The 23748-nt window shown below is 43.0% G+C and overlaps 1 protein-coding gene across 4 annotated transcripts in view; it reads right to left on the bottom strand.

Annotated features, from left to right (window-relative positions):
• Positions 1-270: 270 nt before the first annotated feature.
• The window catches only part of Armc3 (armadillo repeat containing 3), an 87455-nt gene continuing 63977 nt past the window's right edge, over positions 271-23748 (bottom strand). For 2 of the 4 annotated variants that reach the window (XM_037205997.1, XM_037205996.1), the window contains exons 12-19: positions 21614-21750; positions 17102-17270; positions 14849-14946; positions 13667-13768; positions 13186-13293; positions 8980-9177; positions 6469-6631; positions 271-585 (exon numbers count right to left, since the gene is read on the bottom strand). In XM_037205997.1, the coding sequence (XP_037061892.1) occupies positions 376-585; positions 6469-6631; positions 8980-9177; positions 13186-13293; positions 13667-13768; positions 14849-14946; positions 17102-17270; positions 21614-21750 (1185 nt within the window). In that variant the 3' untranslated portion in view covers positions 271-375. The remainder of the gene's footprint in view (positions 586-6468; positions 6632-8979; positions 9178-13185; positions 13294-13666; positions 13769-14848; positions 14947-17101; positions 17271-21613; positions 21751-23748) is intronic. The other 2 variants (XM_037205998.1, XM_028870455.2) reach the window with 1 other exon arrangement.

The raw sequence follows: 23748 nt of genomic DNA, 5'->3' as shown, positions 1-23748 counted from the left end.
CGGTGACTGAGTTTATTTAAACCAAGTATCATCTGACTCATCTGGATACCAAGAGGGACGGTGACAAGCCCACTCCGTCACAGGAAGCCGCTGTGCGATGCCTTCATTGACGATTCCTAAACTCGGAGGGCTGAACGGTTTCACCCACGATAACCTTGTGTGAGGATGGGGGAGCATGGGAGGGAGGCCCTGACCGATGCCTGAACTCCACAGCCTGGAATCCAAAACACCACCTCACAGTCGCGCCCACAGCTTATTTCGACACACAAACCATTTCCAATTCCTTTATTTGAAGTGATCAAATCAGCGAGTGCCCTTCTTAGAAAGCACGTGGAGACAGTTTCCGGTTGGAGCGCTTCTGCGCTCCTTTGGTGACTAGAGAAAGCGGTAGAGGTCTGCCTCTTTGCTGCGGAGCTTCAGCAGGGCCCCCGGGTGGAACATGAGGTCCACGATGAACTCTTCGGGTGGGGGCAGGCTCCCAGTGGCGCCCTTCCGACCCTCGTTCAGCAGCTTCACTTCGTTCCATGCTCGGCTGTACTCACCGCGCACCAGGCAGCAGCCCACACCGATTTTATCAGCCAGTGCCTGAGGGAGGAACAAGACACCTGGGGCTCAGGGCCGTAGGCAAGCAGGTGGCAAGAGATCCTTAGTGGGAGACGGAACTTTGGAGAGAGTTGAACACAGGCATGCAAAGAAAATGTTGGACTGGAAGGTGGAAAATGGAGACCAGTGCAGTAGGAGCCGAGCGTTGGCTGTCCCTGATAGCATGCCATCTGTAGACTCAGTGTGTGTCAGTGTCCTGGGAAAGGACACTCTTCAGGCAGTTAATGGAGTGGACGGATAGATGGGGTGGTTGGAGGGAAGCTATCCCAGGGATCCAGCCCGTGGACCCACCAGTCTGTCCACATCCGAGGCTGCTCTTTGACTCTAATAGGCGGAGAGACTGAAGGAAGTCCCATTTCCAGCCAGTCTGCCGTGAGATGTGGAAGGCACCACGGGGCAGGAGATCCCCCAACTGCAACCAGCTCTCTGGCTTTCTGCAACCACCTCACTGCAGGAATCTCTCTGAAGCACTCTGATTCCCCTGGATTTGGAGGGTTTTCCCCCATTTTAAGTATCTTTAAAATAATTTAAAAAAACTTTTCAGCTGTACTATAATGAAAAGAAGAGCTTGGTTAGGCTGCCTTGGTTTGCATTTCAGTTTAACCCAGATTCTTACCAACTAGTGACTCTAAGCGAAGGGATTGGCAAACCCAGGCTTCCATGTATTCCTTTGTGAGCTGGGGAGAATCATGGTAGCTTCACGGTTGTGTGATGAATTAGTGGGTGCCAAATCCCAAGAGTAAGTACTCAGCAAAGGCTAAATAGCACCAGGGGAACAGAATTGTTTTCATAGTGGGTATGTTAATATTTTAACTAAATATGCAATGACTGCACCAGACTGCATAGTTCGGAAAAGACCCAAATGATGAAACTTGGTGGTCATTTCCAGGGCTCTTAGGTTCTGATGTTGATATTGTTTGTCCTGTAGCTGGAGATGGCCTAGAAAACAGTGACCACAGAACTAACGGCATCAAAATCTATCACCCTTGTAGTCCCAAGGAGACCCCCAACTACAACTAGCTCTCTGGCTTTCTGTAACCACCTCACTGCAGGAATCTCTCTGGGGTACCCTGATTCCCCCTGATTTGGAGGTTTCTTTTTTTTTCCTTTTAAAATATATTTAAAATAATTTAAAACTTTTCAGCTGTACTATAATGAATGAATAGACTCCCTTGTATCACCCAGTGGGATGCAAAGACCATGTATGTGTGTGATGTTTTCCAAGGTAACATTTAGTGGTTTGTCTCTTATTTCCTGTCAAAGCACCTTAAGTCACTACAATAGATTACCATCCCCCATTTTACAGAGTGAAGCTGAGGTCAAGTGTTTCGGAATATTTGTTTACACTGATGTGTCACTGTGATCTGTTTAATGAAGAGCTGAATGGCCAATAGTTAGGTAGGAGAGACAGGTGGGATTTTTGGAGAGAGAGGGAGATGAAGAGGAGGAGGAATCTAGGCACACGGATTAAGAGATGCCAACGAGACGCAGAGGGAATTGGACATACAGAATGAAAGAATGCCATGTGGCAAAATGTAGATTAATAGAAGCAGGTTAATTTAAGTTATAAGAGATAGTGGGACAAGCCTAAGCATAAGACAAACTTTCATACTTAATAATACGTCTCCATGTTGTTATTTGTGGGCTGTCAGTCAGGATGAAAAAGTACCATTGCAGTCCAGTACTTTCCCAAGGTCACTGCAGGTAGTGACCTAAAGGAAGAATCAAGTGTCTGCCTCCTATGTGCAGTGACCTTGTGAGCTGGTGAGTGAGTGAACACAACCTTGTGAGCTGGTGAGTGAGTGAATACAACCTTGTGAGCTGGTGAATTGAGTGAACACAACCTTGTGAGCTGGTGAGTGAGTGAACTCAACCTTGTGAGCTGGTGAGTGAGTGAACACAACCTTGTTAGCTAATGAGTGAGTGAGCACAACCTTGTGAAAAGGTGAGTGAGTGAACACAACCTTGTGAAAAAGTGAGTGAGTGAACACAACCTTGTGAAAAGGTGAGTGAGTGAACACAACCTTGTGAGTTGGTGAACTGAGTGCACACATCCTTGTGAGCTGGTGAGTGAGTGCACACATCCTTGTGAGCTGGTGAGTGAGTGCACAAGCTTGTGTCTGAACATCTGTCTTCCCTGTAATGAGGAGCACACAAAGGTCTCCAGCTCTCAGAAAGAAGGGGAGCAGAGGGGGCTTAGCTGCTGGAGAGATCAGGAGAATGTCCGTGACGAGCTGGAACAGGACGGACGGACACCTGCTCCTAAATGCAGACACCCATGTCATGCTCTGCAGCCTGCATGTCAGAGTAGACAGGCCTGGCAACCGGTCCAGGCTGGCCGGCAAGGCAGAGACAGACAGGAGAGGAGGGAAATGAGCGAGTCGTTGGTCAGTGTATCCAGAAGGCCCAAGGGCAGAGCGAGCAAGGCCAATCAAGGGCCATCAGTCTGGGAGAAAACGGGATGAAGAACACGTGTGGAGGGGGTAAAAGATTCCTGAATACCATGCTCAGGATGTCAGGGGTGGAAAGTTGAGGAATTAATTGCATGACCCAGGTAACATATGAAGGCAATGAATTCAGGTTGGCATAAGGAGTTAGAGGCCAAATATTTGAGTGCCCCCCAAATCTGTATGCTGAAGCCCTAAGTTCTAATGTTTTTGGAGGTGAATCTTTGGGGAGGTGACTAGGCTTAGAGGCTCATAGGGTCAGACCTCCCTCCCCAGGAATTACTGCCCTTACAAAAACAGGAATTGCTGGGTGTGATGGCGAACGCTTTCAATCCCAGCACTCAGGAGGCAGAGGCAGGCAGATCTCTGTGAGTTCGAAGCCACCCTGGTCTACAGAATGAGTTCTAAGATAGACAGGGCTATGAAGAGAGACTCTGTCTCAAACAAACAGGCAAACAGGAAGAGATACGATCTCCTGCCTTGTGGTGTTTTGTTATAGCAACTAAGCTAACACAGTGCCCATAAGGTTCTCACATGGAGCTAATTGGAAAGTGATCTGATAGAAAGATCTGGAATTGAGAGATCTAAGGTATGGATGCAGGAATCTGTGACTATTAGCCATTTGGGCACTATTTAGGGGCAAGTGAAGATCCTACCCTTGGAAATTCATGAAGAAAAAACAGAAGAGACTTGGATGATGTGTTGGACAGTTTCATTCTACAATCATCTGAGAAGAGGGAGCCCCCATTGAGAAAATACTTCCATAAGACTAGGCTGTAGGCAAGTCTGGAGAGCATTTTCTTAATTAGTGATTGATGGGGGAGGGTCCAGCCCACTGTGGGTGGGGCCACCCCTGGGCTGGTGGTCCTGGGTTCTATAAGAAAGCAAGTTGAGCAAGCCATGAGGAACAAGCCAGTAAGCAGCACTTCTCCATGACCTCTGCATCAGCTTCTGCCTCCAGGTTCTTGCCCTGTTTGAGTTCCTGTCCTGACTTCCTTCAGTCATGGACCACAATCAAATAATAAGTCAAATAAACCCTTTCCTCCCCAATTTTCTTTGGTCATAGTGTTTCATCACAGCAATAGTAACCCTAACTAAGACAATGGCTAACAGTATTTGTCTACTTGTGACACACCTTGGGTACATCTCTGAGGGCATTTCCAGACAGGTTAATTGAGGAGGGAAGACTTATTGTGAGGTGCCATGTGGAAACCTGTGAAGATAAACCCCAAGCTACAGTGGTGTCTCAGTTGGGTTTTATTGCTGTGAAGAGACACCATGACCACAACAACTCTTCTAAGGACACAACTAACTGGGTCTGGCTTACAGCTAAGAGGTTGAGTTCATTATTATCACAGCAGGAAGGATGGTGGCATTCAGACAGACACGGTGCTGGAGAGGTAGCTAAGAGTTCTACATCCGGATCCTCAGGCAGCAGGAAGAGATTGAGACATTGGGCCTGGCTTGAGCATCTGAGACCTCAAAGCCTGCCCCCAGTGGCGCACTTCCTCTAACAAAGCCACACCTACTCCAACAAGACCACACCTCCTAATAGAGCCACTCCCCTTGGGCCTATGGAGGACATTTTCATTCAAACCAACACAAGTAGAGGCCCCAAGATGTTGGAGATGCTAAGGCCATGGGCCATCGGCCAAGGAAAGATGCAGCTATAGAATACAGCTTGTCCAAGAGAGTGGTCAGTCATGTGCTGCAAGAGACAGAGCTGGAGGGGCGGGGCTTCAGAAGCCCAGCTGGTTCTATTACAAGCCCTGGATGCTGAACATGGTGGTGTAGGAATTGCTGTGTTCCCTGTTGAGGTTTTTGGTTTTGATTTTCAAGACAAATTTCTCTGTATAGTCCTACCTGTTAGTCTGTAGACCAGACTGGCCTTGAATTCAGAGATTTGCCTGCCTCTGCCTCCCAAGTGCTAAGAGCCACAATACCCAGCTCTCTGTTGAGTTTTGGTCATACTTTGACCCAGTCTTTTCTTACTATGTTCCTGTTCCTCCCTCTTGGAATGGCAATGATTATTCTGTGACGTTATATGGTAGAATTATGTAATTTGAAAATGTTTTTTACGGGCATTGTAGTTAAGAGATTGCTTTGACTCTTAGGAAAGACTTTGGACTTTTGAACAATAATAGGACTGCTAAGATTTGGGGGACTCTTAATATAACTAAGTACAGTTTGCGTCATGAGATGCCCATGAGTCTTTCAGAATGAGATATGGAATATTTTCACTTAAAATGTTGAGTTTGGTTGTTAAACTGATAATGAAGTCATTGTTGACTTCATTGGCTTTAGAATCACCTAGTAGACATGCCTCAGGGTATTTTGTAATGAAATTTCGAAGAGTTTTAACTGAAGAAGGACAAGGGCTTGGGGTCCCAGACAGCATAAAGGGGAGAAAAAGAACAAACAGAGCTTCACTTCAGCATTTTTCTCTCTCCCTGACCCTGGGTGCAGTGTTACCAGCTGCTGCTGCCATACCTCCCATGCCCCGATGGACTGAACTCTCAAACCCTTCTTCCCTTAAATTGCTTCCTGCCAGGTAGTTGGTCACAGAAAGGAGAAAAGTAACTAATAGAGAACTCTGTATTTGGGAGATGGACGGAACTTAATCATTTGGTCTCTATGTTCTGGGAGCGTTTTCTCAGTTCCTACCCAGCGGATCAAGACCACACTCTCTTAAGCCTCACACTTCCCTAGTGTTCAGTCTCAGTGAAGGGGGCTGTCTTCTTTGCTTGCCCTTCCCAGGACATGGGGTCAGTCTGCTCTTCCCAGGCATTCTCCCCTACCACGCTCAGGCAACTACCAAATCCTTTTGGTTGTTATATCCAAAGTCTTCTCAGCTTCATTCTCTTCCACACAGAGTAACGTGTCCATAGTATGAGTCACTTGTACTCACTGTCCAGACATCTTTTAATAGGTCATCCTGTCTCTAGTTTGTGTCTGTTCTAATTCATCTCCCCCTCTACAGCCTGAATGGTCTTTCAAAATCACATTCTTCCTCCCTGACAATTTTTAGTGGTTACTCACATTTTAGGATGAAGGGCAGACTTATCTGATGCTTTACATCAGGCCTTCAACTTTATACCCACTCTCTTTCTCTCTTCCTCTTGCTATCTAGATGATATCCTCTGCATTCCCTAAAAGGACCACTGATTCACGTGCCAGTGTTATTCTATGTGTAAATGTTCATATCATTTAGAAAGTTGTTTTTTTAACTTAATGAAAATTTGATATTATTTATCCATGTGTATGTACATATATAAAAATCACAAATATTTAAAACTAAATAAGTATAAATGCAAAGATTAATATTGTCCAGTTAAATGTTAGCAACTGACTCAGTCTGATGAGATAAAGACAAAACTTTTTAATCTAATGGAAAATGAGACAAAAACACTTTAAATACCTTGAAAAGCAAAGCTCGATGATAAAAGATTCCTTTCTTGATATATCCAATTGGAACGACATTGGATTTCAGTTGAAATTTCAGCTCACTTATGTGAAGTTCCCAGCTGAAATCAGATAGCTTCTCTTTTGGAATCCTACCGCCCATTTTATCTGCCACATACCTGTGCCCATTACATTGAGATAAAAAAACAGTTTTAGTCACTTAGTTTAGATGGTTTATGTATGATTATGTATACAATTAGACATGTAAAAACTATGTTTCCTCTGTTTTTTTGTTTACTTTAAAAAATGTACTTTTGGGGAAAATCATCATCTGAGACAATCACAAATACATTTATAAACTAAAATCGTGCTGATTTAATCCAGTGCAAAAAAGAAAATGAAGGCTAAGATCCCAAAGGGTATAACACAAGCCAAATGATTACCACACTAATTATAAATGTAACTTTAAAGCTTTATCTTATTCTTGAACAGTGCTAAGTGTTTTAGTCTGAATGTGAAGGCATTTAATATCTGGTGGGCTTTCTTCTTCCAAGGCATTTCAGCTCAAAAGCAAGAGGAACCTAGTCAAGTTTTCCACTAGACTTATGGACATTTTCAAGTGGGGTCATGGGGGGGGGCAATACCTATTCTCTCGTGATAAGATCTCAGCATGTGGCCCAGGCTGGCCTTGCCCTGAGGCTTCTCCTGCCTCTGCCTCCTGAAGACTGGGCTTATAAGCAGTATAAATTTCATAATTTTTTTCATTTAAAATTTATCTTTTCAATGACGAAAGATATGGTATTATATAATACTGATATCAAAGGAGAGAGGAAGAAGAGAAAGAAGAAAAACATATGGGGGTAGCAGATGGATTGGAGATGAAAAAATGTATGGAGGGGTAAGAGAGGGTGGGAGGTGAGGAAATGTATGGAGGGTAGCAGATGGGTGGGAGATGAAGAAATTGGGGTACTTTGTTTTTGAGGTTCCCCCCCAAATAGTAGGATCTCGTAGGATAATGTCAATAAACACATCTCCAAAAATTCTCTGTAACTAAGAACACATTCAGGGGGAAAACGGAAAAATTGAAAATTTAAAGGAAAGATTGGCCTTTGGCTGTACTATGAGGAATGCTGTCTAACAAAACTCAAAACACAGCAAAACAAACCAGAGCAACAAAACCAAAACAAAGGAAAACCCCAAAGCTAAACAAAACCTAAGTAAGCAATGAGTCAGGGAGGTGGAGCGGAGCTGTCAATCCACCCGTCACGTGACAGCCTGTCACGTGGTGGAACAGCCCTCTGCCACGACTTGTCATCACCCATTCATGTTTGAAAATAAGGTGATTCAAGGCCGGGCGGTGGTGGTGCACACCTTTAATCCCAGCACTCGGGAGGCAGAGGCAGGCGGATCTCTGTGTGTTCGAGGCCAGCCTGGTCTCCAAAGCGAGTTCCAGGAAAGGTGCAAAGCTACACAGAGAAACCCTGTCTCGAAAAACCAAAAAAAAAAATTAAAAAAAATAATAATAATAAAAAAGAAAGAAAAAGAAAATAAGGTGATTCAGAAACGAGAAGGAGAGTCTCAGCTAGGAACACGGTGCTGGGAGGCATCGGACCAATGTTCACAGGACTCGAATCAGAGCTCTGCGAGACTCATCACGTCTCAAGGACACGGAAATCCTTCGATAGCCACACGCCCTCATTCTCCCCCGGCTGTGGCTGACGGAAGTCGGTGATCTGGCAGCTGTGAGGTTTACAGTTGTCACTTCCAAGTTTGAGGACTGCTACTTGACTCCCACCTGGAGTGGACAGAGCTCCCACAGAGACTGCAGCTGTTGCTGGAGCCAGAAGGCGCCCTGCTGGGTTGTGTCAATCATGGAAGCCCACCCCCCATTTCTAGTCTTTCCTGCTCCCTCACAGTCCTGCCCCTGGCCTTGGCCTCTTTAGCACGAAGGAGGAGGACAACTTCCCTTTCCGAGGCTTACACAGAGTTCTCTAGTCTGCCCTGCAGCAAGCTCTCAGAATGCACACAGCCCACTCCAGAGAAATAGCAAGCAAACTGGCAGACACCCATCAGAAAAGCAGATGCTTATTTGGGCTTTGAAAAGAGCAATGAGCGAGTTTATAGAGAATCCACAATAGGATGCTTTTAAAGGATGAATACCCCCTACACCTAAGGAATGATTTAATTTTTAACGCAAATTCACTCACAACTTCTCTATGATCGTATCAAAGATGCTTTTTAACAGCTTAGCTAGAAGAAAACACAGGCCGTTTGTCTCTAAGCAACTTCAGCTCTCATTCCTCACAGAAATGCAGCTTCACAGACATGAAGAGCACCTTTAATTCATTGTGCCTCTGCTGTGGAGTCAGAGCTCAGGCGCCGTCGACCACTGCGGTTTATTTTGCTGGTTTTATTCTAAATTAACTTTTAAAAAAGGAAAACCACTGAAGCTTTTTTAAACTGACTCAGAAATAAGTATACACAGAGAGAGAGGAAGGGAGAGGGAGATGGGGAGGGAGCGACTCACTTGGCCAGGGCCTCAATCTGGTCCTTAATATTGACGATGGGCAGTATGGACTTGGTCACCTCGAACACATACACGCAGAACTCGGGGTCAAGAGGTGGGTACCATTCTTTGTCTGGGCTGCTTTCTGTCATTTTGGGCATTGCCATGACCTCTTCTTCCTCTTTCACTTTTTCTTCTTCTTTCTTCCCCTTCCCTTTCCTTTGGGAGTAAACAATAATAAAATCTCACATCCAGTTAACTAAATGACCAAATACTAACTATGCTCTGAATTAATCTGAAAAGCATAGAGGGGTAAGGAGAGGGAAATGAATTAGAACAAAATACAACGACACATATCTAAGAAAATGCCATGGCAAAGCTCATTATTTTGTATGCTATATTAAAAGTTAATTAAAAATTAAAAAAACTGGGGACAACTCAAATGCCCTTCAATAAGAGATGGGTATATAGTTGTAAACCTTTACAATGAAATACTGATCAAGAATGGAAGAGAATAAACTACCAGTGTACAAAATAATTCGGAACCATCTCAAAAGCATTATGCTGGGTGGAAAGCATCAGTATCAGATGTAACATCCCAATGATCCCATAAAAGTCATCCTTGACTGGTCCTGGCAGTACACACCTTTATTGCCAGAACTCAGGATGCAGAGAGAGGCAGATCGCTGTGGGTTCAAGGCCAGACTGGTCTACATAAGTGAGTTCCAGGCCAACCAGAGCTACATCGTGAGACCTTGAAAAGACAAAGACCACAGAAAAACACCACCACCAAGTCTAATCAACCACAAAGACTGAACTGCGGTATCAGGGACTCGATGGAGAAGGCCAGGGTTAAGATTCTGGATGTTTGAACTATCTTTTAGTCTGACTGTGGTGACGGTTATGAAAGTTCCCTCTCTCAAATTCCATAGGGTTTTTTGCCTTTAAGCAAAAGGCAATTTTGTAGCATGTTAATTAAAAGCTTTAATTTTGCTGGGCACAGTACTCCGCTTACATCTGCATGAGAGTTATTATTCGCTTTTACACCAATTATTCCTAGCATGGTAGATGGAAAAACTTGCTCTTCATGCACTTTCAGTGACTAACACTAGGCACCGTGTGGTGATATTTTATGTACCCTAATAAACTTGCCTGAGGATCAGAGGACAGAGCCAGCCACTAGATTAGACATAGAGGTCTGGCAGTGGTGGCACACACCTTTAATCCTATCACTCCGGAGGTAGAGATCCGTCTGGATCTCTGTAAGTTCAAGTTCACACTGGGCTACATGAGACTGATCCAGTGTAGGAGAGAAACAGAGCCAGCATGGTGGCACACACCTTTAATCCCAGCACTTGAGATCTCATGCCTTTCCTGGGAAGGACACACGCCTTTAATCCCAGGAAGTAATATGGCAGGGCAGAGAAAAGTATATAAGGTGTGAAGAAACAGGAACTCACTCTCTTTAGACTGAGGATTTCATAGAGGTAAGAACTAGTGGCTGGCTGTTCTGCTTCTCTGATCTTTCAGCTTTCACCCTGATATCTGGCTCTGGGTTTGTTGTTAAAAGACCGTCTAAGATTTGAACAACAGCACTGCCTGGTGTATCCCTTGAATCCATTTCCAGTTCAGCACCCTTCCTCCAAACAGCTGGTCCTAATCCTTTGGCCCCACCCAATAGGTGATCATTGCTTTGTCAGTATCTCCAGCTACTAGATGGTGTCTTTTCTGTCATTTGTACCCCAGGGGATGACACTAACTGAGAGGGACTGAGAGGAACTGACAGGCACGAGTGACCCTCTGTCCTAGCTAGTGGTTTTTGTTTCTCTGATAGACATCATGACCAAAAGCAACCTTTGGTTGGGAAGGAAAGGGTTTATTTCAGGTTACATCTCTCAGGTCATACTCCATCACAGAGGGAAGAAGTCAGGACAGGAACTTGAGGCAGGAACTGAAGCATAAACTATGGAGGAATGCTGCTTCCTGGCTTGTTCCTCATGGCTTTCTCATAGAACCCAGAACCACCAGTCCAGGGATGGCACAGTCCACAGTGGGCTGGGTCCTTCAACATCAACCACTGATAAGAACACAGACTTGCTTACAGGCCCATCTGCTTGGAGCATTTTCTCAGCTGAGGTTGGTTCCCTCTTCCCAGGTGATTCAAAGCCAACAGAAAACCAACTAGTGCATCCTCTAAGAGGAAGGGGAAGATCTCCCTAGATGGTCACCACAGCCCCTTTGCAAGGAATTCACAGAAACTTAAGTGTACAAGAGTCTCAGGCAAGGCTCAGGCTTCCCACTTTGAAGATGGTCCAGACTCCAATAGTTCCTCTTCACATTTTTTAGCTTTAGTAATTTCCCCCTTAATAAGTGCCCAAGGGAAAGTTCAGTAAAGGACATTCTTTTTGTTTGTTTGGTTGGTTTTGTTTGTTTGTTTGTTTTTGTTTTTTTTCCTGAGACAGGGGTTCTCTGTGTAACAGTCCTGGCTGTGCTGGAACTCACTCTGTAGACCAGGCTGGCCTTGAACTCATAGAGATCCACCTGCCTACTCCCGACTCTCAAGGCAGACAAGTCTCCGAGGAACCCACACTCAAGTGGGGGCAGATCAAGAGGTCTGTCCAAATATGCTTGGATGAGGGTGGGTGGGGTTTCTCAAAAAGAATGGAAAGACCAAGTCCCAAGGGTCCAGGAAGGTCAGAGTGGGAGCAGTGGGGGCTGTCTACTATCCCTCAGTTCAACTGCTGCCCAGCTGTGGACCCTGTAGTGACAAGCCTCAAAACCAGCTATAGCTTTAAAGGGGTCGGGGTTTCTGAGTGCTTCTTTTGCTAACCCTCTCCTTCTGCATGACCTGAGTTCTACTCTTCAATTTTTTTTAGCAGAATTGTGTCACTTGGTCATTAGTGATATGTAAACAGGTGTATGACTTTTAAGGTAAAGAAACTGTTGCTTTAGCTAAACATGCCACATCCTCGTATGCACGGGTACAGATCTTTTATCATGTGTTCAGGAGGCTGGACTCTCAACAATATTAAGATTAAGCTGCAGATCTTACTGAAACATTCATTACCTAATTGGCAAGGAACTTAGTTTGTTCCAGATTCAAACAAGCTGGGAATGTGGGGCTAACCTGTGGCAGGAATAGCATCCAAGTTAAGTAATTCTCAAGTGCTGGGTTTACATTTCCAACTAGGGATGGGAGTTATTTATCTTTACCTGTTACGAACCACACAATGTAAAAGGAACTAATCAACTAAAGGTCACATCAATTTTCCTTCTGAATATTTTGAGAAAAAAATCAAAAACTCCTTCAGTTCAAACCATTTTCTCCCCCACCCCGACTTTTCCTTAGACAGGTAGCCCAGGCTGGCCTCCAACTCTCTGTGAAGCCGAGGATGAGTTCGAACTTCTGATGCCCCTGCTTTCAGCTCCTGAGTGCTGAGATTGTAGGGGTGAACCACCATGCTGTGTTTATGTCCTACTGGGTCTTAAACCTAGGTATTCATTTGTACTAGTCAAGTGTCTCACCCATGGAGCCATCTCCCCGACCCAAATAGGAATTTTGAGTACATAACCCAAAGAAGCACAAAGAACACTGTGTTCGTTCCAACCAGAAGGGCTGTCTCTTTCTCTTTGAACTGCTTCTGTCCTGAAAGGTAAGGGACACAGCCAGGAAAAGATGGAGAGAGTGTGATCAGGAAAGGACATAGGTACATGGCCTGCTGGAAGAAGATAGCCCCTCCCATCCCGATGGAGCAGAATGGGGGGCATCAGGAGCTGCCTCCACTGTCCTTTTAAAATGGAAACCACCATAGTACTTGATAATGGTTACCAAGATAGCCCAACTTCTCTAAAGGTAGGAGAAATTCTAGGTACACTTGTCAAAGACAGCACAGAACAAAAACAGACAATTTTACATCCCAGGGTTTTGACCCCATTCAACGCATAGGTCTCAAAGTCAAACTTCTTTTGTAGTGCTGGGGCCCAAACCTGAGTTAGGACACTTGCTAGGCAAATTCTCTGTCACCAAGCTACTCAAGACCTGAGGGGCGGCTATTAAATAGAACTTTTAGGTGCCAGATTGTGGCTCACCCTTGCCTACCATGGAGACTCCAGGGTTCCATGCCCAGCACAGGATAAACAAAAGCTCTATCTCCCTTTCTGGCCTTTATTGCATAATTACAAGTAGCCATGATTGTAACGGAAAGAATAAAACAGTGTATTTCTTACCTTGAACCTTTTTCTTTGGTGGTACCTCTGCTAAGGACAGTGTTTCGTCCTGACGTCGGCTCTGATTTTTCTTCTGTGGGAGACCCAAATCCAGCACTAAAACGAAGACTATTTTTCTTTTTGTCATTTGAAAGGAACACATCTTATTCTAGTCATGCTAACAGTGGCAACAGGTTACATTTACAAGATAATTTTATTATTAGAAGGTCCTTCCTCTCCCATTATTATTGGATTCAGTCACCATTATAACACTCAGGGACTATTCCATCCACAGTTCAGGGAAACTCAACCTCAATTACAGGTCCTCCACCCCTAATTTTCCCCCAGAGATCTTTACCACAGCAATTTACAAAACAATTATGCAGCTGTATCACCATAAGAAAAAGAATTGAGTTGCCAAAAATCTAAAACTCTAACAACAAAATCCTCAATCTTTCATCTCTAGGAGGGTTAGTTGAATGTTGATAAAATATGGCCTTACGTGGATTTCTCTTTGCTTGCCCTTCTTAATGAAGATGAAGAAGAAATGCTTCGTCCATAGCCAACATCTGATGATTTATCCTCCATAGATGGAGGTGGAGAACTGAAAGGTTATACATTTGGAGTTAGATACAAACTAAAATTTGTCAGAACTAACTTTGTCCTATAAAACAGATTCCTTGGGAAAGTCATATTTGCAGAAGATCCTCAATGGCACCATACCAGTTTTAAAAGCATAAAAGAGAGTTTTAAAAGCATAAAAGCATAAAATTAAAAATTTTAATAAAAATAAAAATTTTTATTAAGACAAAAATATAGTCAAAACTTTTCACAAGCCAGAACAGAAAATACTTGTATATGTATATATGTATATATATATAACATACATATATATATGTAACACATATATGTGCTTTATATATATGTAACACATATATATGCATTACATATATATATATTGTGTTGGTAGTATATAGATATACAGATTCACAGGATCTTTTTTTTTTTAATATTAAACTGGGGCTGGGGCTGTAGCTTAGCTGGCAGAGAGCTTACCCAGCATGCACAAAGTCTTGGGTTTGATCCTCTTCACCACATAAATCACCCCTCATGATACATGCCTATAAACCACTCAGGGATGGAGGCAGTTCAAGGCTATCCTCAGCTACAAGAGGAGTTTGAAGCCAACTTGTGCTATAAGCAATCCAATTTAAAAAGCAAAAAAATTGTAAGCCAGGTGTGGTGATGCACACCTTTCATCCCAGCATTTTAGAGGCAGAGACAGGTGGATATCTGTGACTTCAAGGACAGCCTAGACTACAGAGTGAGACCCTGTAATTTCCTTTCTATGATGCTTTAATTTTTAGCTCTACCATCTATTTATTTTAAAGAAAAATGATGGGTGGTGATTACATGCCACTACACATTTCTGGAAACTTGTCAATATTGTCTACATTTTACATTCTTTGGTTATTTTTCCTAATCTACTGGAAATGGTTAAACATGGAAGCAGTGGAAAATACGGGTTGTTCCATGTTGGGCTGAGTTTATGGACCAGCCCTTATTTTCAGTTTTAGATACATCTGGGAAGATACCATACTGCTAACTTTTACATTCTTGTATATTTATAAACAGAAACTGCATGCTTCCTTACCTAAAAGCACCCCTACCCCCAAAGACTCACATGTCAGATTTACTGTTGACTAATAAAATAGCACGTTGATCATTCAGCTCCTGTAAGCAGAGTTCCTTTAATGGCAAAAGTTTGGTGCCAGGATTTATCTGTAAGATAATGTAAGATATCTGTAAGATAAGCACAAAAGAGGGTTTTCTGCATGTGTTATGATTTAAACATGAGTGCTGATAGAAAGGGTTCTTGACAGTTTGAGGAGTCTGATTCATTCATGTACACACATACTGCAGATAGATAACTGAAAGACAGACAAGATGATAGATAGATAGATAGATAGATAGATAGATAGATAGATAGATAGATAGATAGAGGCAGGTAGATGATAGATGATAATCTCTATACATAATCAGAGCCAGGAGCCAGAAACTTTCAGACACTCTCTCCTTTCACCCACATTCTTTGCTGTCTTACCCTCAGCTACTCCATACTATAGCTGTTATCACAGTCCCTGGAAGTATTTGTGCCCAGAATTTATCTACACGCTTCAGGGAGGACTTTACCTGTAAAAGTACCCATAAACTGAAACTGATTCCTCAAAAATTGTGGGCCTATTTAAAGGGAAGCTGGAGCTGGAAAGATGGCCCAGGAGGTAAGAGCACTTGTTTCTCTTGAAGAGGACCCAGGTTTGCTTCCTAGGACCTGCACGGCATTTTACAATTGTCTGTAACTCCAGTCTCAGGAGATCTAATGCTCTCTTCTGCCCTTCTCAGGCACCAGGCATGCAACACACATGGTTCACATATATGTGTGCAGGCAAAACACTCATGGACACGCTAACACAGAAGAAATGGGGGGAAATTTCATGGGGTCATACCTCTAGACAAAGAACCACAGGCAACCAATGACTGCTAGGAGAGAGGGGGCTAAGCTCTCCTAGGGATGAGCCGCCTTGTTGGTTATCCAGTGCAGAGTGATCAGCCCTGAAACCATATACCCACAAACAACAAAAATGGACTCAGCAAATTCTCTCTCTCTCTCTCCCCGTCCGTCTATCCATCCATCTGCCCGTCTGTCCATTCATCCATCCACGTATACACATACATATATATGTATGTAACAATAATAATCAAAGAAAAAGAGGCTATCAGCTTGAGAGTGGGAGGGCACAGAAGGGGTTCGAGGGTAATTTTCTCAGCCTGAGAGAAGAGGGCAGACTAGATAAACTTCTAAATCTTTTTGATCAAGTTATAGATTCCATTCCATTCTAAGATAGTTTTCATAATCTTTTCAAAACAATCTGTTTTAGTCTTCTAAAACTAAAAGAAATTCTATCACTCTACAAGAGATCCTGCCCCATTTCCCATTTCAGATTGAGGTCTTGATCTCATAGAGGTCTTCAAGAATCATAAGATCTGGGTTCCTCTACCCATCTGGAGTAATCTCTATTGTTCCATTTTGTTAGCTCTGTTCCTATGCTGTCCCCCACCCTGCTATTCCTTAGACATGCCAGGCACATTTGTCCCTATTCCTCCATTGCCCAGAAAGTTCTCTCCCACATAGCTACCAGGCTAAGTTTCCTACTCTCTCCAAGTTTTTATCCAGATACCACACTCAGGGATGCCTCACCACCATTTGAAAATGGCAACTCTCTGCTTTATGACCTCATTGTTTTGTAGATGCCCTCATCCTGCCTCTGTTCTGCTCCCCCTCACCCACCACCCACCTCATTTGCTGTCCTCCCTTTGATCCCATGGGAGCGGAGGTCTTTTATCTTTTTTGTTCTGTTGACGCAGTCAAAGCCAGCAACGTCAGAAGTGTAGTACTTTCAGAGTGAATGAATCAGAATGTTCTTTATATAGAAGAGTTTCATTGAATGTTTCAAAGACTCCGGTCCCCCTCTCTGTCAGCACTGCCCCGTGTGTCCATGTTCTGTGTTAGGTTTCCTGCTCCTGTTTTCGTCCTTCTGAAGCATCTTTGTACTGATGTTATAGTAGTTCTTTCAAAATTACTCACTGTTGAATAAAATGAGCTTTTGTGGAGCAGTTTCTCAGTGGTTTGTGTATGTCGTGGGTGTCCCTGGACTTGAACTAACAAGCTGACTTAAACTACTAGTAAAACAGAACCTAGTTAAAACTATGAGAACACAGAATCTTAGAGCCAGAAGAAGTCCAGGCTAAAGGGATGATTTTCGCTTTTCTATCTATAAAAATATAAACTATGTTTGGAGTTTATAAAATAGCAATGCAAGGGTATCATGATTAAAGGGAAAATCATAGTAAAGCACAAGTAAATGCTGTCACTTACCCGGCCGTAATCATAGAATCCATCACTAATTATGTTGCTTGATGACAAATAGCCAGTCTGGCTATATTTCAGGGAAAGATTGTTGTTGAGCAATTTGTTATAGGCTGCCTCACTGAATTTATTTTTCCGACTCACTGATAGATTAATTTCTTCAAGGATATCTAGAGCCCTGTCAACAAAATTAAAACAAACAAGCAAAACAAAAACAACCTGTTTGTTTTCTCCAAGCCAACCGCCATTGAGTTCCCATTTCTATCTTTACACTCCTGAGTGAAGAATTGAGATGGAAAGGTTAGTGCCTCCCCTGCCTTTTTAAACGAAGTAAAACTGACAGTATTATGAAGACAAATCAGTGCTTTCTGTGAACACAAATGCCACGCAATAACTCATATTCAAACAGTTGGTAGGACATGGCCTGGATAAATGTCTACGTTAAAAGCTTGATTGTCTACCTGTGGCACCGTTGGGAGGTGAGGAGAGCATTGAGGCGGGGTCTAGCGGGAGGCAGTTAGGTCATTGGTGTGTGTCCTTGAAAAGGTTATTGGCAGCCCCCACTTCCTGTCTTTGCTTCCTAGCTCTCTGAGGTGAGCAGCCCTGCTTGCCTCCGTGCCCCGACTATGAGCTCCTACTGAGATGTGCTGCCTCTCCACAGGTCCAGATGTGTGCAAGGAGACCAAGGAACCGTGAGCAAAAACATCTGGAACTCTAAGTCAAAATAAATCTTTCCTCCTCATAAGCTCCCTTCTCGGGTGTTGTCACAGCAACAGAAAACAGGTGAATGGGTATTTCTTAAGGAAAAATTCTTTTTTTTTTTTTTAATTTGGTCATTTCTTTAACTTTTTAGGTTGTCCTACAGAGTAATGGGTTCTCTTATGACTTTTTCATACATATGTGCCATTGCACTTTAATTTGCACACTCACCGGCCTTCCTTATCCTCCTTGCCCCTCTATTGCTGGCTCTCTTCCACCCTCTAGTGAGTCCCTACTGTCTGTAATAGAATATGTCATATGTCACATGTATTCTATTACCCTCTCTTTCCCCCTCCATCACTCCTTTAAGGTTTCTTCCTTCCCTCTCAGGGTCTCCTTTAAACACACACACATGTAAGTATACACATACATACATAGTTTCAATATAGGTTCTACAGAGGAGAAAAACATGCATGTCATTCTAAGTCTAGATCTGAACGCCACACAGAAATCTCCAGTTCTTCCCACTTTTCTTCAGATGTCATGACTGCAGATTTCTTAATGGTTGGATAAGATCTCACTGTATGTGTCACCACATTGTCTTTATCTGTTTGTTAATGGAAGTTTAGGCTGGTCTATTTCTCAACCATTTTGGAGGAACATTTGGATGGTCTCTGTAGTGTGTTTACTTACAGTCCTTTAGATGGAGTTTACATGCCTTCTAGCTAAGTATAAGGGCTCATCATTCCTTATGTCCTCAGCAGCATTTCCTGTTCTTTGTTTTCTTGATGTCAACCTTTCTGACTGGCTAAAACTGAATATCAAAATAATTTTAATTTGCTTTTCCCTGATGGCTAAGGATGTTGAACAGTTTTTCAGATATCTATTAGTCAATTTGTATTTCTTCTTTTGAGGATTATCTATTCCATTCATTAGCCCATCTATTGACTGGATGATTCTTCTGATGTATAATCTTTGCAGCTTTTAATATGGTCTAGTTATTAATCCCTTATGATTTTTTTGTAGTTATTAAAGATATTGTTCTCTTATGAAGGCTATCTGCTTATTCTGGGGACCACATTCTGCTGTACACAAATGAGAAATTCCATTTCGTTTATGAATTCTTGGGATTATTTCCTGTGCCCTTGGAATCCCTTTCAGAAAGTCCTTGCCTGGGCCTATGCTTAGAAGTAGTTTAGTTTTGTTTTCTTCTATCAGTTTCAAGGTTTCAGGTGTTACATTAAGGTCTTCTACCTACTTTAAATCGTTCTTTCTACAGTACAAGAGATGTGAATCTATTTACTCTTCCACATGTGGAGAGCCATTTCCTTGTGCCATTTGTCAGACATGCTATATTTTCTCCATTGTGTATTTTGGGCATCTTTGTCAAAAATCATAGGGCTGTGACTATGGAGGTTAATATCTGGAACCTTTATTGCCTCCCATTGGTCTACATATCTGTTTTGGTGCCATATAGGTTTTGTTACTATGGCTCTGTAGTATAATTTAAGATCAACTACTGCTATACCTCCAGCAATGCTCTTTGTGATTAGTGCTGCTTTGGCTCTTCTGAGTTTTTTATGCTTTCACATGAATTTCAGGATTTTTTTTTAGTTCTGTGAAGAATGACATTGGAGTTTTGATGGATGCTGTGCTCAATATGCAGATTTTTTTGAAGTACAGATGGTTTCACATTATTGATTATGCCAATCTAAGAGCACAGGTTGTCTTCCCATCTTCTAGTGTCTTCTTCAACTTCATTCTTCAATGTCTGAAAGTTTCCCTTTTAGAGGACTTTTACTTCACTGGCTATGTTCATTCCTAGATATAGTTTCTATATAATTGTAAAAGGGATTCATTTCACTCCTCTTTCTTTCTTAGCAAGTTTAATGTTGGCACATAGAAAATCTACTGATTTCTGGATGTTGATTTTAGATCCTGCTAGCTGCTGCAAGTATTTGTCAGTTCTAAGAGTTTTTCTGTGAAGCATTTAACATCTTTTAAATAAAAGATTAAGTTGTCTGCAAACAGGGACAATTTGACTTTTCCTGTTTGGATCTTGTTCCTTTCTTTCTCTTTTTGTACTAGCTAAGACTCTGTGCCCTGTGAATCTCAACAGTCACTGTAGCTGCCTGTGTCTTATCCTGGTTTCAGAGAGAATGATTTTAGTTTTTTTCTCCACCTAGCGATGTTGGGTATAGTTTTGTTGTACATTCCCTTAATTCTGTTGAGGTATTGTTTTAGAATATTATTGTGACTAGGCAAGGATGTGTGACATTTGTTTATGCTACAGAACATTACTGTAACTGTGGAAAGGTATGTTACTTTTCTTTGTGCTGCATTTGTTTAACGATGTAAGGATGCGTGTTTAATGACATAGAGATGCGTTGTGTGTGTTCACCTTGCCTGCCAAGGGTGCCTGATTGGTCTAATAAAGAACTGAACAGCCAGTAGCTAGGCTAGTAGCTAGGCATGATTCAGGAACTGGTTGGTGGCCAAAAAGAAAAAGCCTAGTGCAAGTTATAGTCCTTTTTTTTTATTTTCTAATCTCTTCAGGGCTTTTACTGTGAAGGGATGTTGAACCTTTCCAGATGCCTTTTCTCCAGAGATTGAAATGGTCATGTGACTTCTGTTCTTTAGTCCACTTATTTGCTCTTTGTCTTAGGGTTTCTAGTGTCATGAAGAGACACCATGACCACAAGAACTCTTATAAAGGAAAATATTTAACTGGGGCTGGCTCACAGTTCAGGGGTTTAATCCATTGTCATCATGGCAGGAAGCATAGCAGTAGGCAGGCAGACATGGTGCTGGAGAGGTAGCACCATGAGCATTCTATCTCTGTGCTTATAGGTAGCAGGAAGTGAGTGCCACACTGGGCCTGACTTGAGCATCCGAGACCTCAAAGCCCATCCCAGTGACACACTTCCTCTAATAAAGCCTACCCCATCAAAGCCACACCTTCTAATAGCGCCACTCCCTGTGGGCCTATGGGGTCATTTTCATTCAAACTCCCCACATTCCATTACACTATAACCCTGCCCAGCATCTAATCTCCTTTGTATGCTCTTGAGATCAGGCTAGAAGAATGTTTGTGCCTGTGTTTATCAAGGCGATTGGTCTGTTGTTTTCTTTTATGGTTGCATCCTTGTCCAGTTTTGAATTAGGGTAATGTTGGCTTCCTAGAGTGAATTTGGTAGTGTTCTTAGCATTTGTGCTAGTCGTTCTCTAAAGAATCCATACAGAATACAGCGGTGAGTCAGTCTGGTCCTGCCTTTTCCTTTCCTTGTTCATTTAATGCAGAAAGAGTATGAGACCCTAGATTTTGTCAACAAAATTGTGTAATAAGAACAAATGTTTGGGAATGTGTGGAGACCTTCAAACCTCTTTTGCTATTATGTTAAAGAGAGCTAAGCTCATCTGCAGCTTGTGGGAAGAAATGGGAGAAGGACGCTAATTAAATACGGATTATCAGGCCAAAGGGTTTGGCGTTGCAGGGAGGGAGATTAAATAGTAGTGGACCATCCGGTTTACTTCAGCCTCGAGTCCAGGCGATAAACAGGATTGTGTTTGGCAAAGATGAAAGAGAACCATTTATGAGGATGAAGTGGAAAAGGAAACGTTGGAAATGAATGCGGAACATTCAAGGGGGGCATCGTCAGGTGGACAGGAAATTGAAGGATGTCCTGCCCCAAGTGGCCCCTCCTGAGTGCTAGCCGAAATGACAGTGCAGCCTCTACTTGATGCTTCTTGGGTCTGCAGGGTCTTTCATGTTCTGTCTTTCGTGTTCTGCATCTGAGCTAGGTGAAAGGAACACCTACTCACCCAAGCCTGCATAACTCGACAGCCGTCAGCTCATCACTGGCACAGACCATCACCGCCCAGCTGGCATGCCTTCGGACCTCATCGTTCTTGGAGTTTAGGAGCTCAACCAGGGGCTCCAGACCACCGCACATCCTCAACTACAATCAGAAACCAAAATTTACACATTAAGAGTATAGAAACGGGCTTGGTGGTCCACACCTGCAATCTCAGCACTCAGAGGCTGGGGCAGGAGGCTCCTGAGTTCAAGGCTAGCCTGTATCACAGAGCAAGACCCTATCCGCGAATCCCAGGGCTGTCCTGTCAATATGGTTCATGGTTAGAACACTGCCTGCCATGACTTCCATCCTCAGCAGGGCATGGGGAACAGAAAAATCAACATTCATACTTTAGAAAAATCTCATGATTTGACTACGAAAAGGTTTCAACTGTGCAAAGACAATTTTAGAATGTGTCAATTTAGAGTTCTTACATTCACGGGGAAGTCTGCCAGTCTTTACAAGAATCTACTTTTCCATTCTAAATAAGTCATCTGCCGAGAATTTCCCTGGGATGGTGGGGGGAGCCCATCCTCTCTTTGCAGTTTGAGGGCTACACTGTGCTTATCCACCCTGCACCTGAGCACCGAAGGTTCATTTGGGCCTGACAGACACAAACGTGTCCCCTTACCCCTCCCTGCAAATGCCTTTGTACATGTGATAAAGATGCTGGGACTGGAGATGACACTGAGCTCTCAAACAGTCTCAGTGTCCTTGCAAAGATTCCAACAGGAGGAAGACAGGAGTGCTGGAAGCAGGAAGGATACAGTGGGATACACTGCTGCTGAGACCATCTCTGAAGGTGGAAAGAGGGACCATAAGCCAAAGAATGCAGGTGTCTCTAGGACAGTGGTTCTCGGCCTTCCTGATGCTGGGACCCTTTAATACACTTCCTCTTGTTGTGTAGACCCTCAACCATAAAATTATTTTCGATGCTCCTTCAGAACTGTAATCCTGCTACTGTTATGAATCATAATGTAAGAATCTGATATGTGGGTTACCTGATATGTGACCCCTGCAAAAGGGTCGTTCAACCTCCCGAACGGTCATGAGCCACAGGTTGAGAACCACTGCTCTAGAAGCAGGAATGGCAACGGAACTGAGTAACCCCTCCCCCTCCAAACACAACAACAACAACAACAAAAACAAAAACACCTTCAGAGAGAGCACATCACTGGAGACTTCTTGATTTTAGCTCCTAAGACATATTTTGGGGGATCTGGTCTCTGTTTCTGTAAAGTCATAGATTTTTCTTGTGTTAAGCTGTGAAACACTGGTAATTCAATCTGGTGGCACTAGGAAAGTAACACATGCACACACAAATGCACACACACACACACACACACACACACACACACACATACACACACACAGAGTGGCCAGAGCTCACTGTTTCTCTAAGCAGGCAAATACTGCCTACAGCACACCACAGCCTAGGTCAGAAGCATAACCAAAGCTGTGCTGGAACAGTTCTGTAGAAAAGGAATTTTGTGTTTTGTTATTTTTATCATATAAAAGTTGTTTCTTTGGGGAATAGAGAAGGAAAAGAGAGTAAGAAAGGAGCTGGATGGAGCTATGTTACTTATGCCACTAGATAATTTCTAGGTATGAAATTCCAACTGGGAAAATAAAGATCTGAAAGTGTGCTTTGTTATGGGATATTATTTTAAGATGTGTTACATTTGTTTATGCTCTGGAACATTTGTTTAATGATGCAAAGATGTGTTGCATTCTTTAATGTTGCAGTTGTTTAACTCTGTGAAGCTGTTGTAGCTTTGCCTGTCTAACACCTGATTGGTCTAATAAAGAGCTGAATGGCCAATAGCTATGCAGGAGAGGGATAGGCAGGGCTGGCAGGCAGAGAAAATAAATAGAAGGAGAAATTTGGGAGAAAATGATCAGAGAGCAAAAGAAGAAGAAGGAGAGAAGACATCAAGGACCAGCCACCCAGCTATACAGCAAGCCACAGAGTAAGAAGTAAAGAAAGGTATATAGAATAGAGAAAGATAAAAACACAGAGGCAAAAGGTAGGCAGGATAATTTAAGAAAAGCTGGCTAGAAACAAGCAAAGCTAAGGCCAGATATTCAAAAGTAAGAATA

This window comes from Peromyscus leucopus, chromosome 5 (assembly GCF_004664715.2).
Source record: "Peromyscus leucopus breed LL Stock chromosome 5, UCI_PerLeu_2.1, whole genome shotgun sequence".
Lineage (NCBI taxonomy): Eukaryota > Metazoa > Chordata > Mammalia > Rodentia > Cricetidae > Peromyscus > Peromyscus leucopus.
Note: the sequence above shows the minus strand (reverse complement) of the source record. Positions and strands in the feature narration are given on the sequence as shown.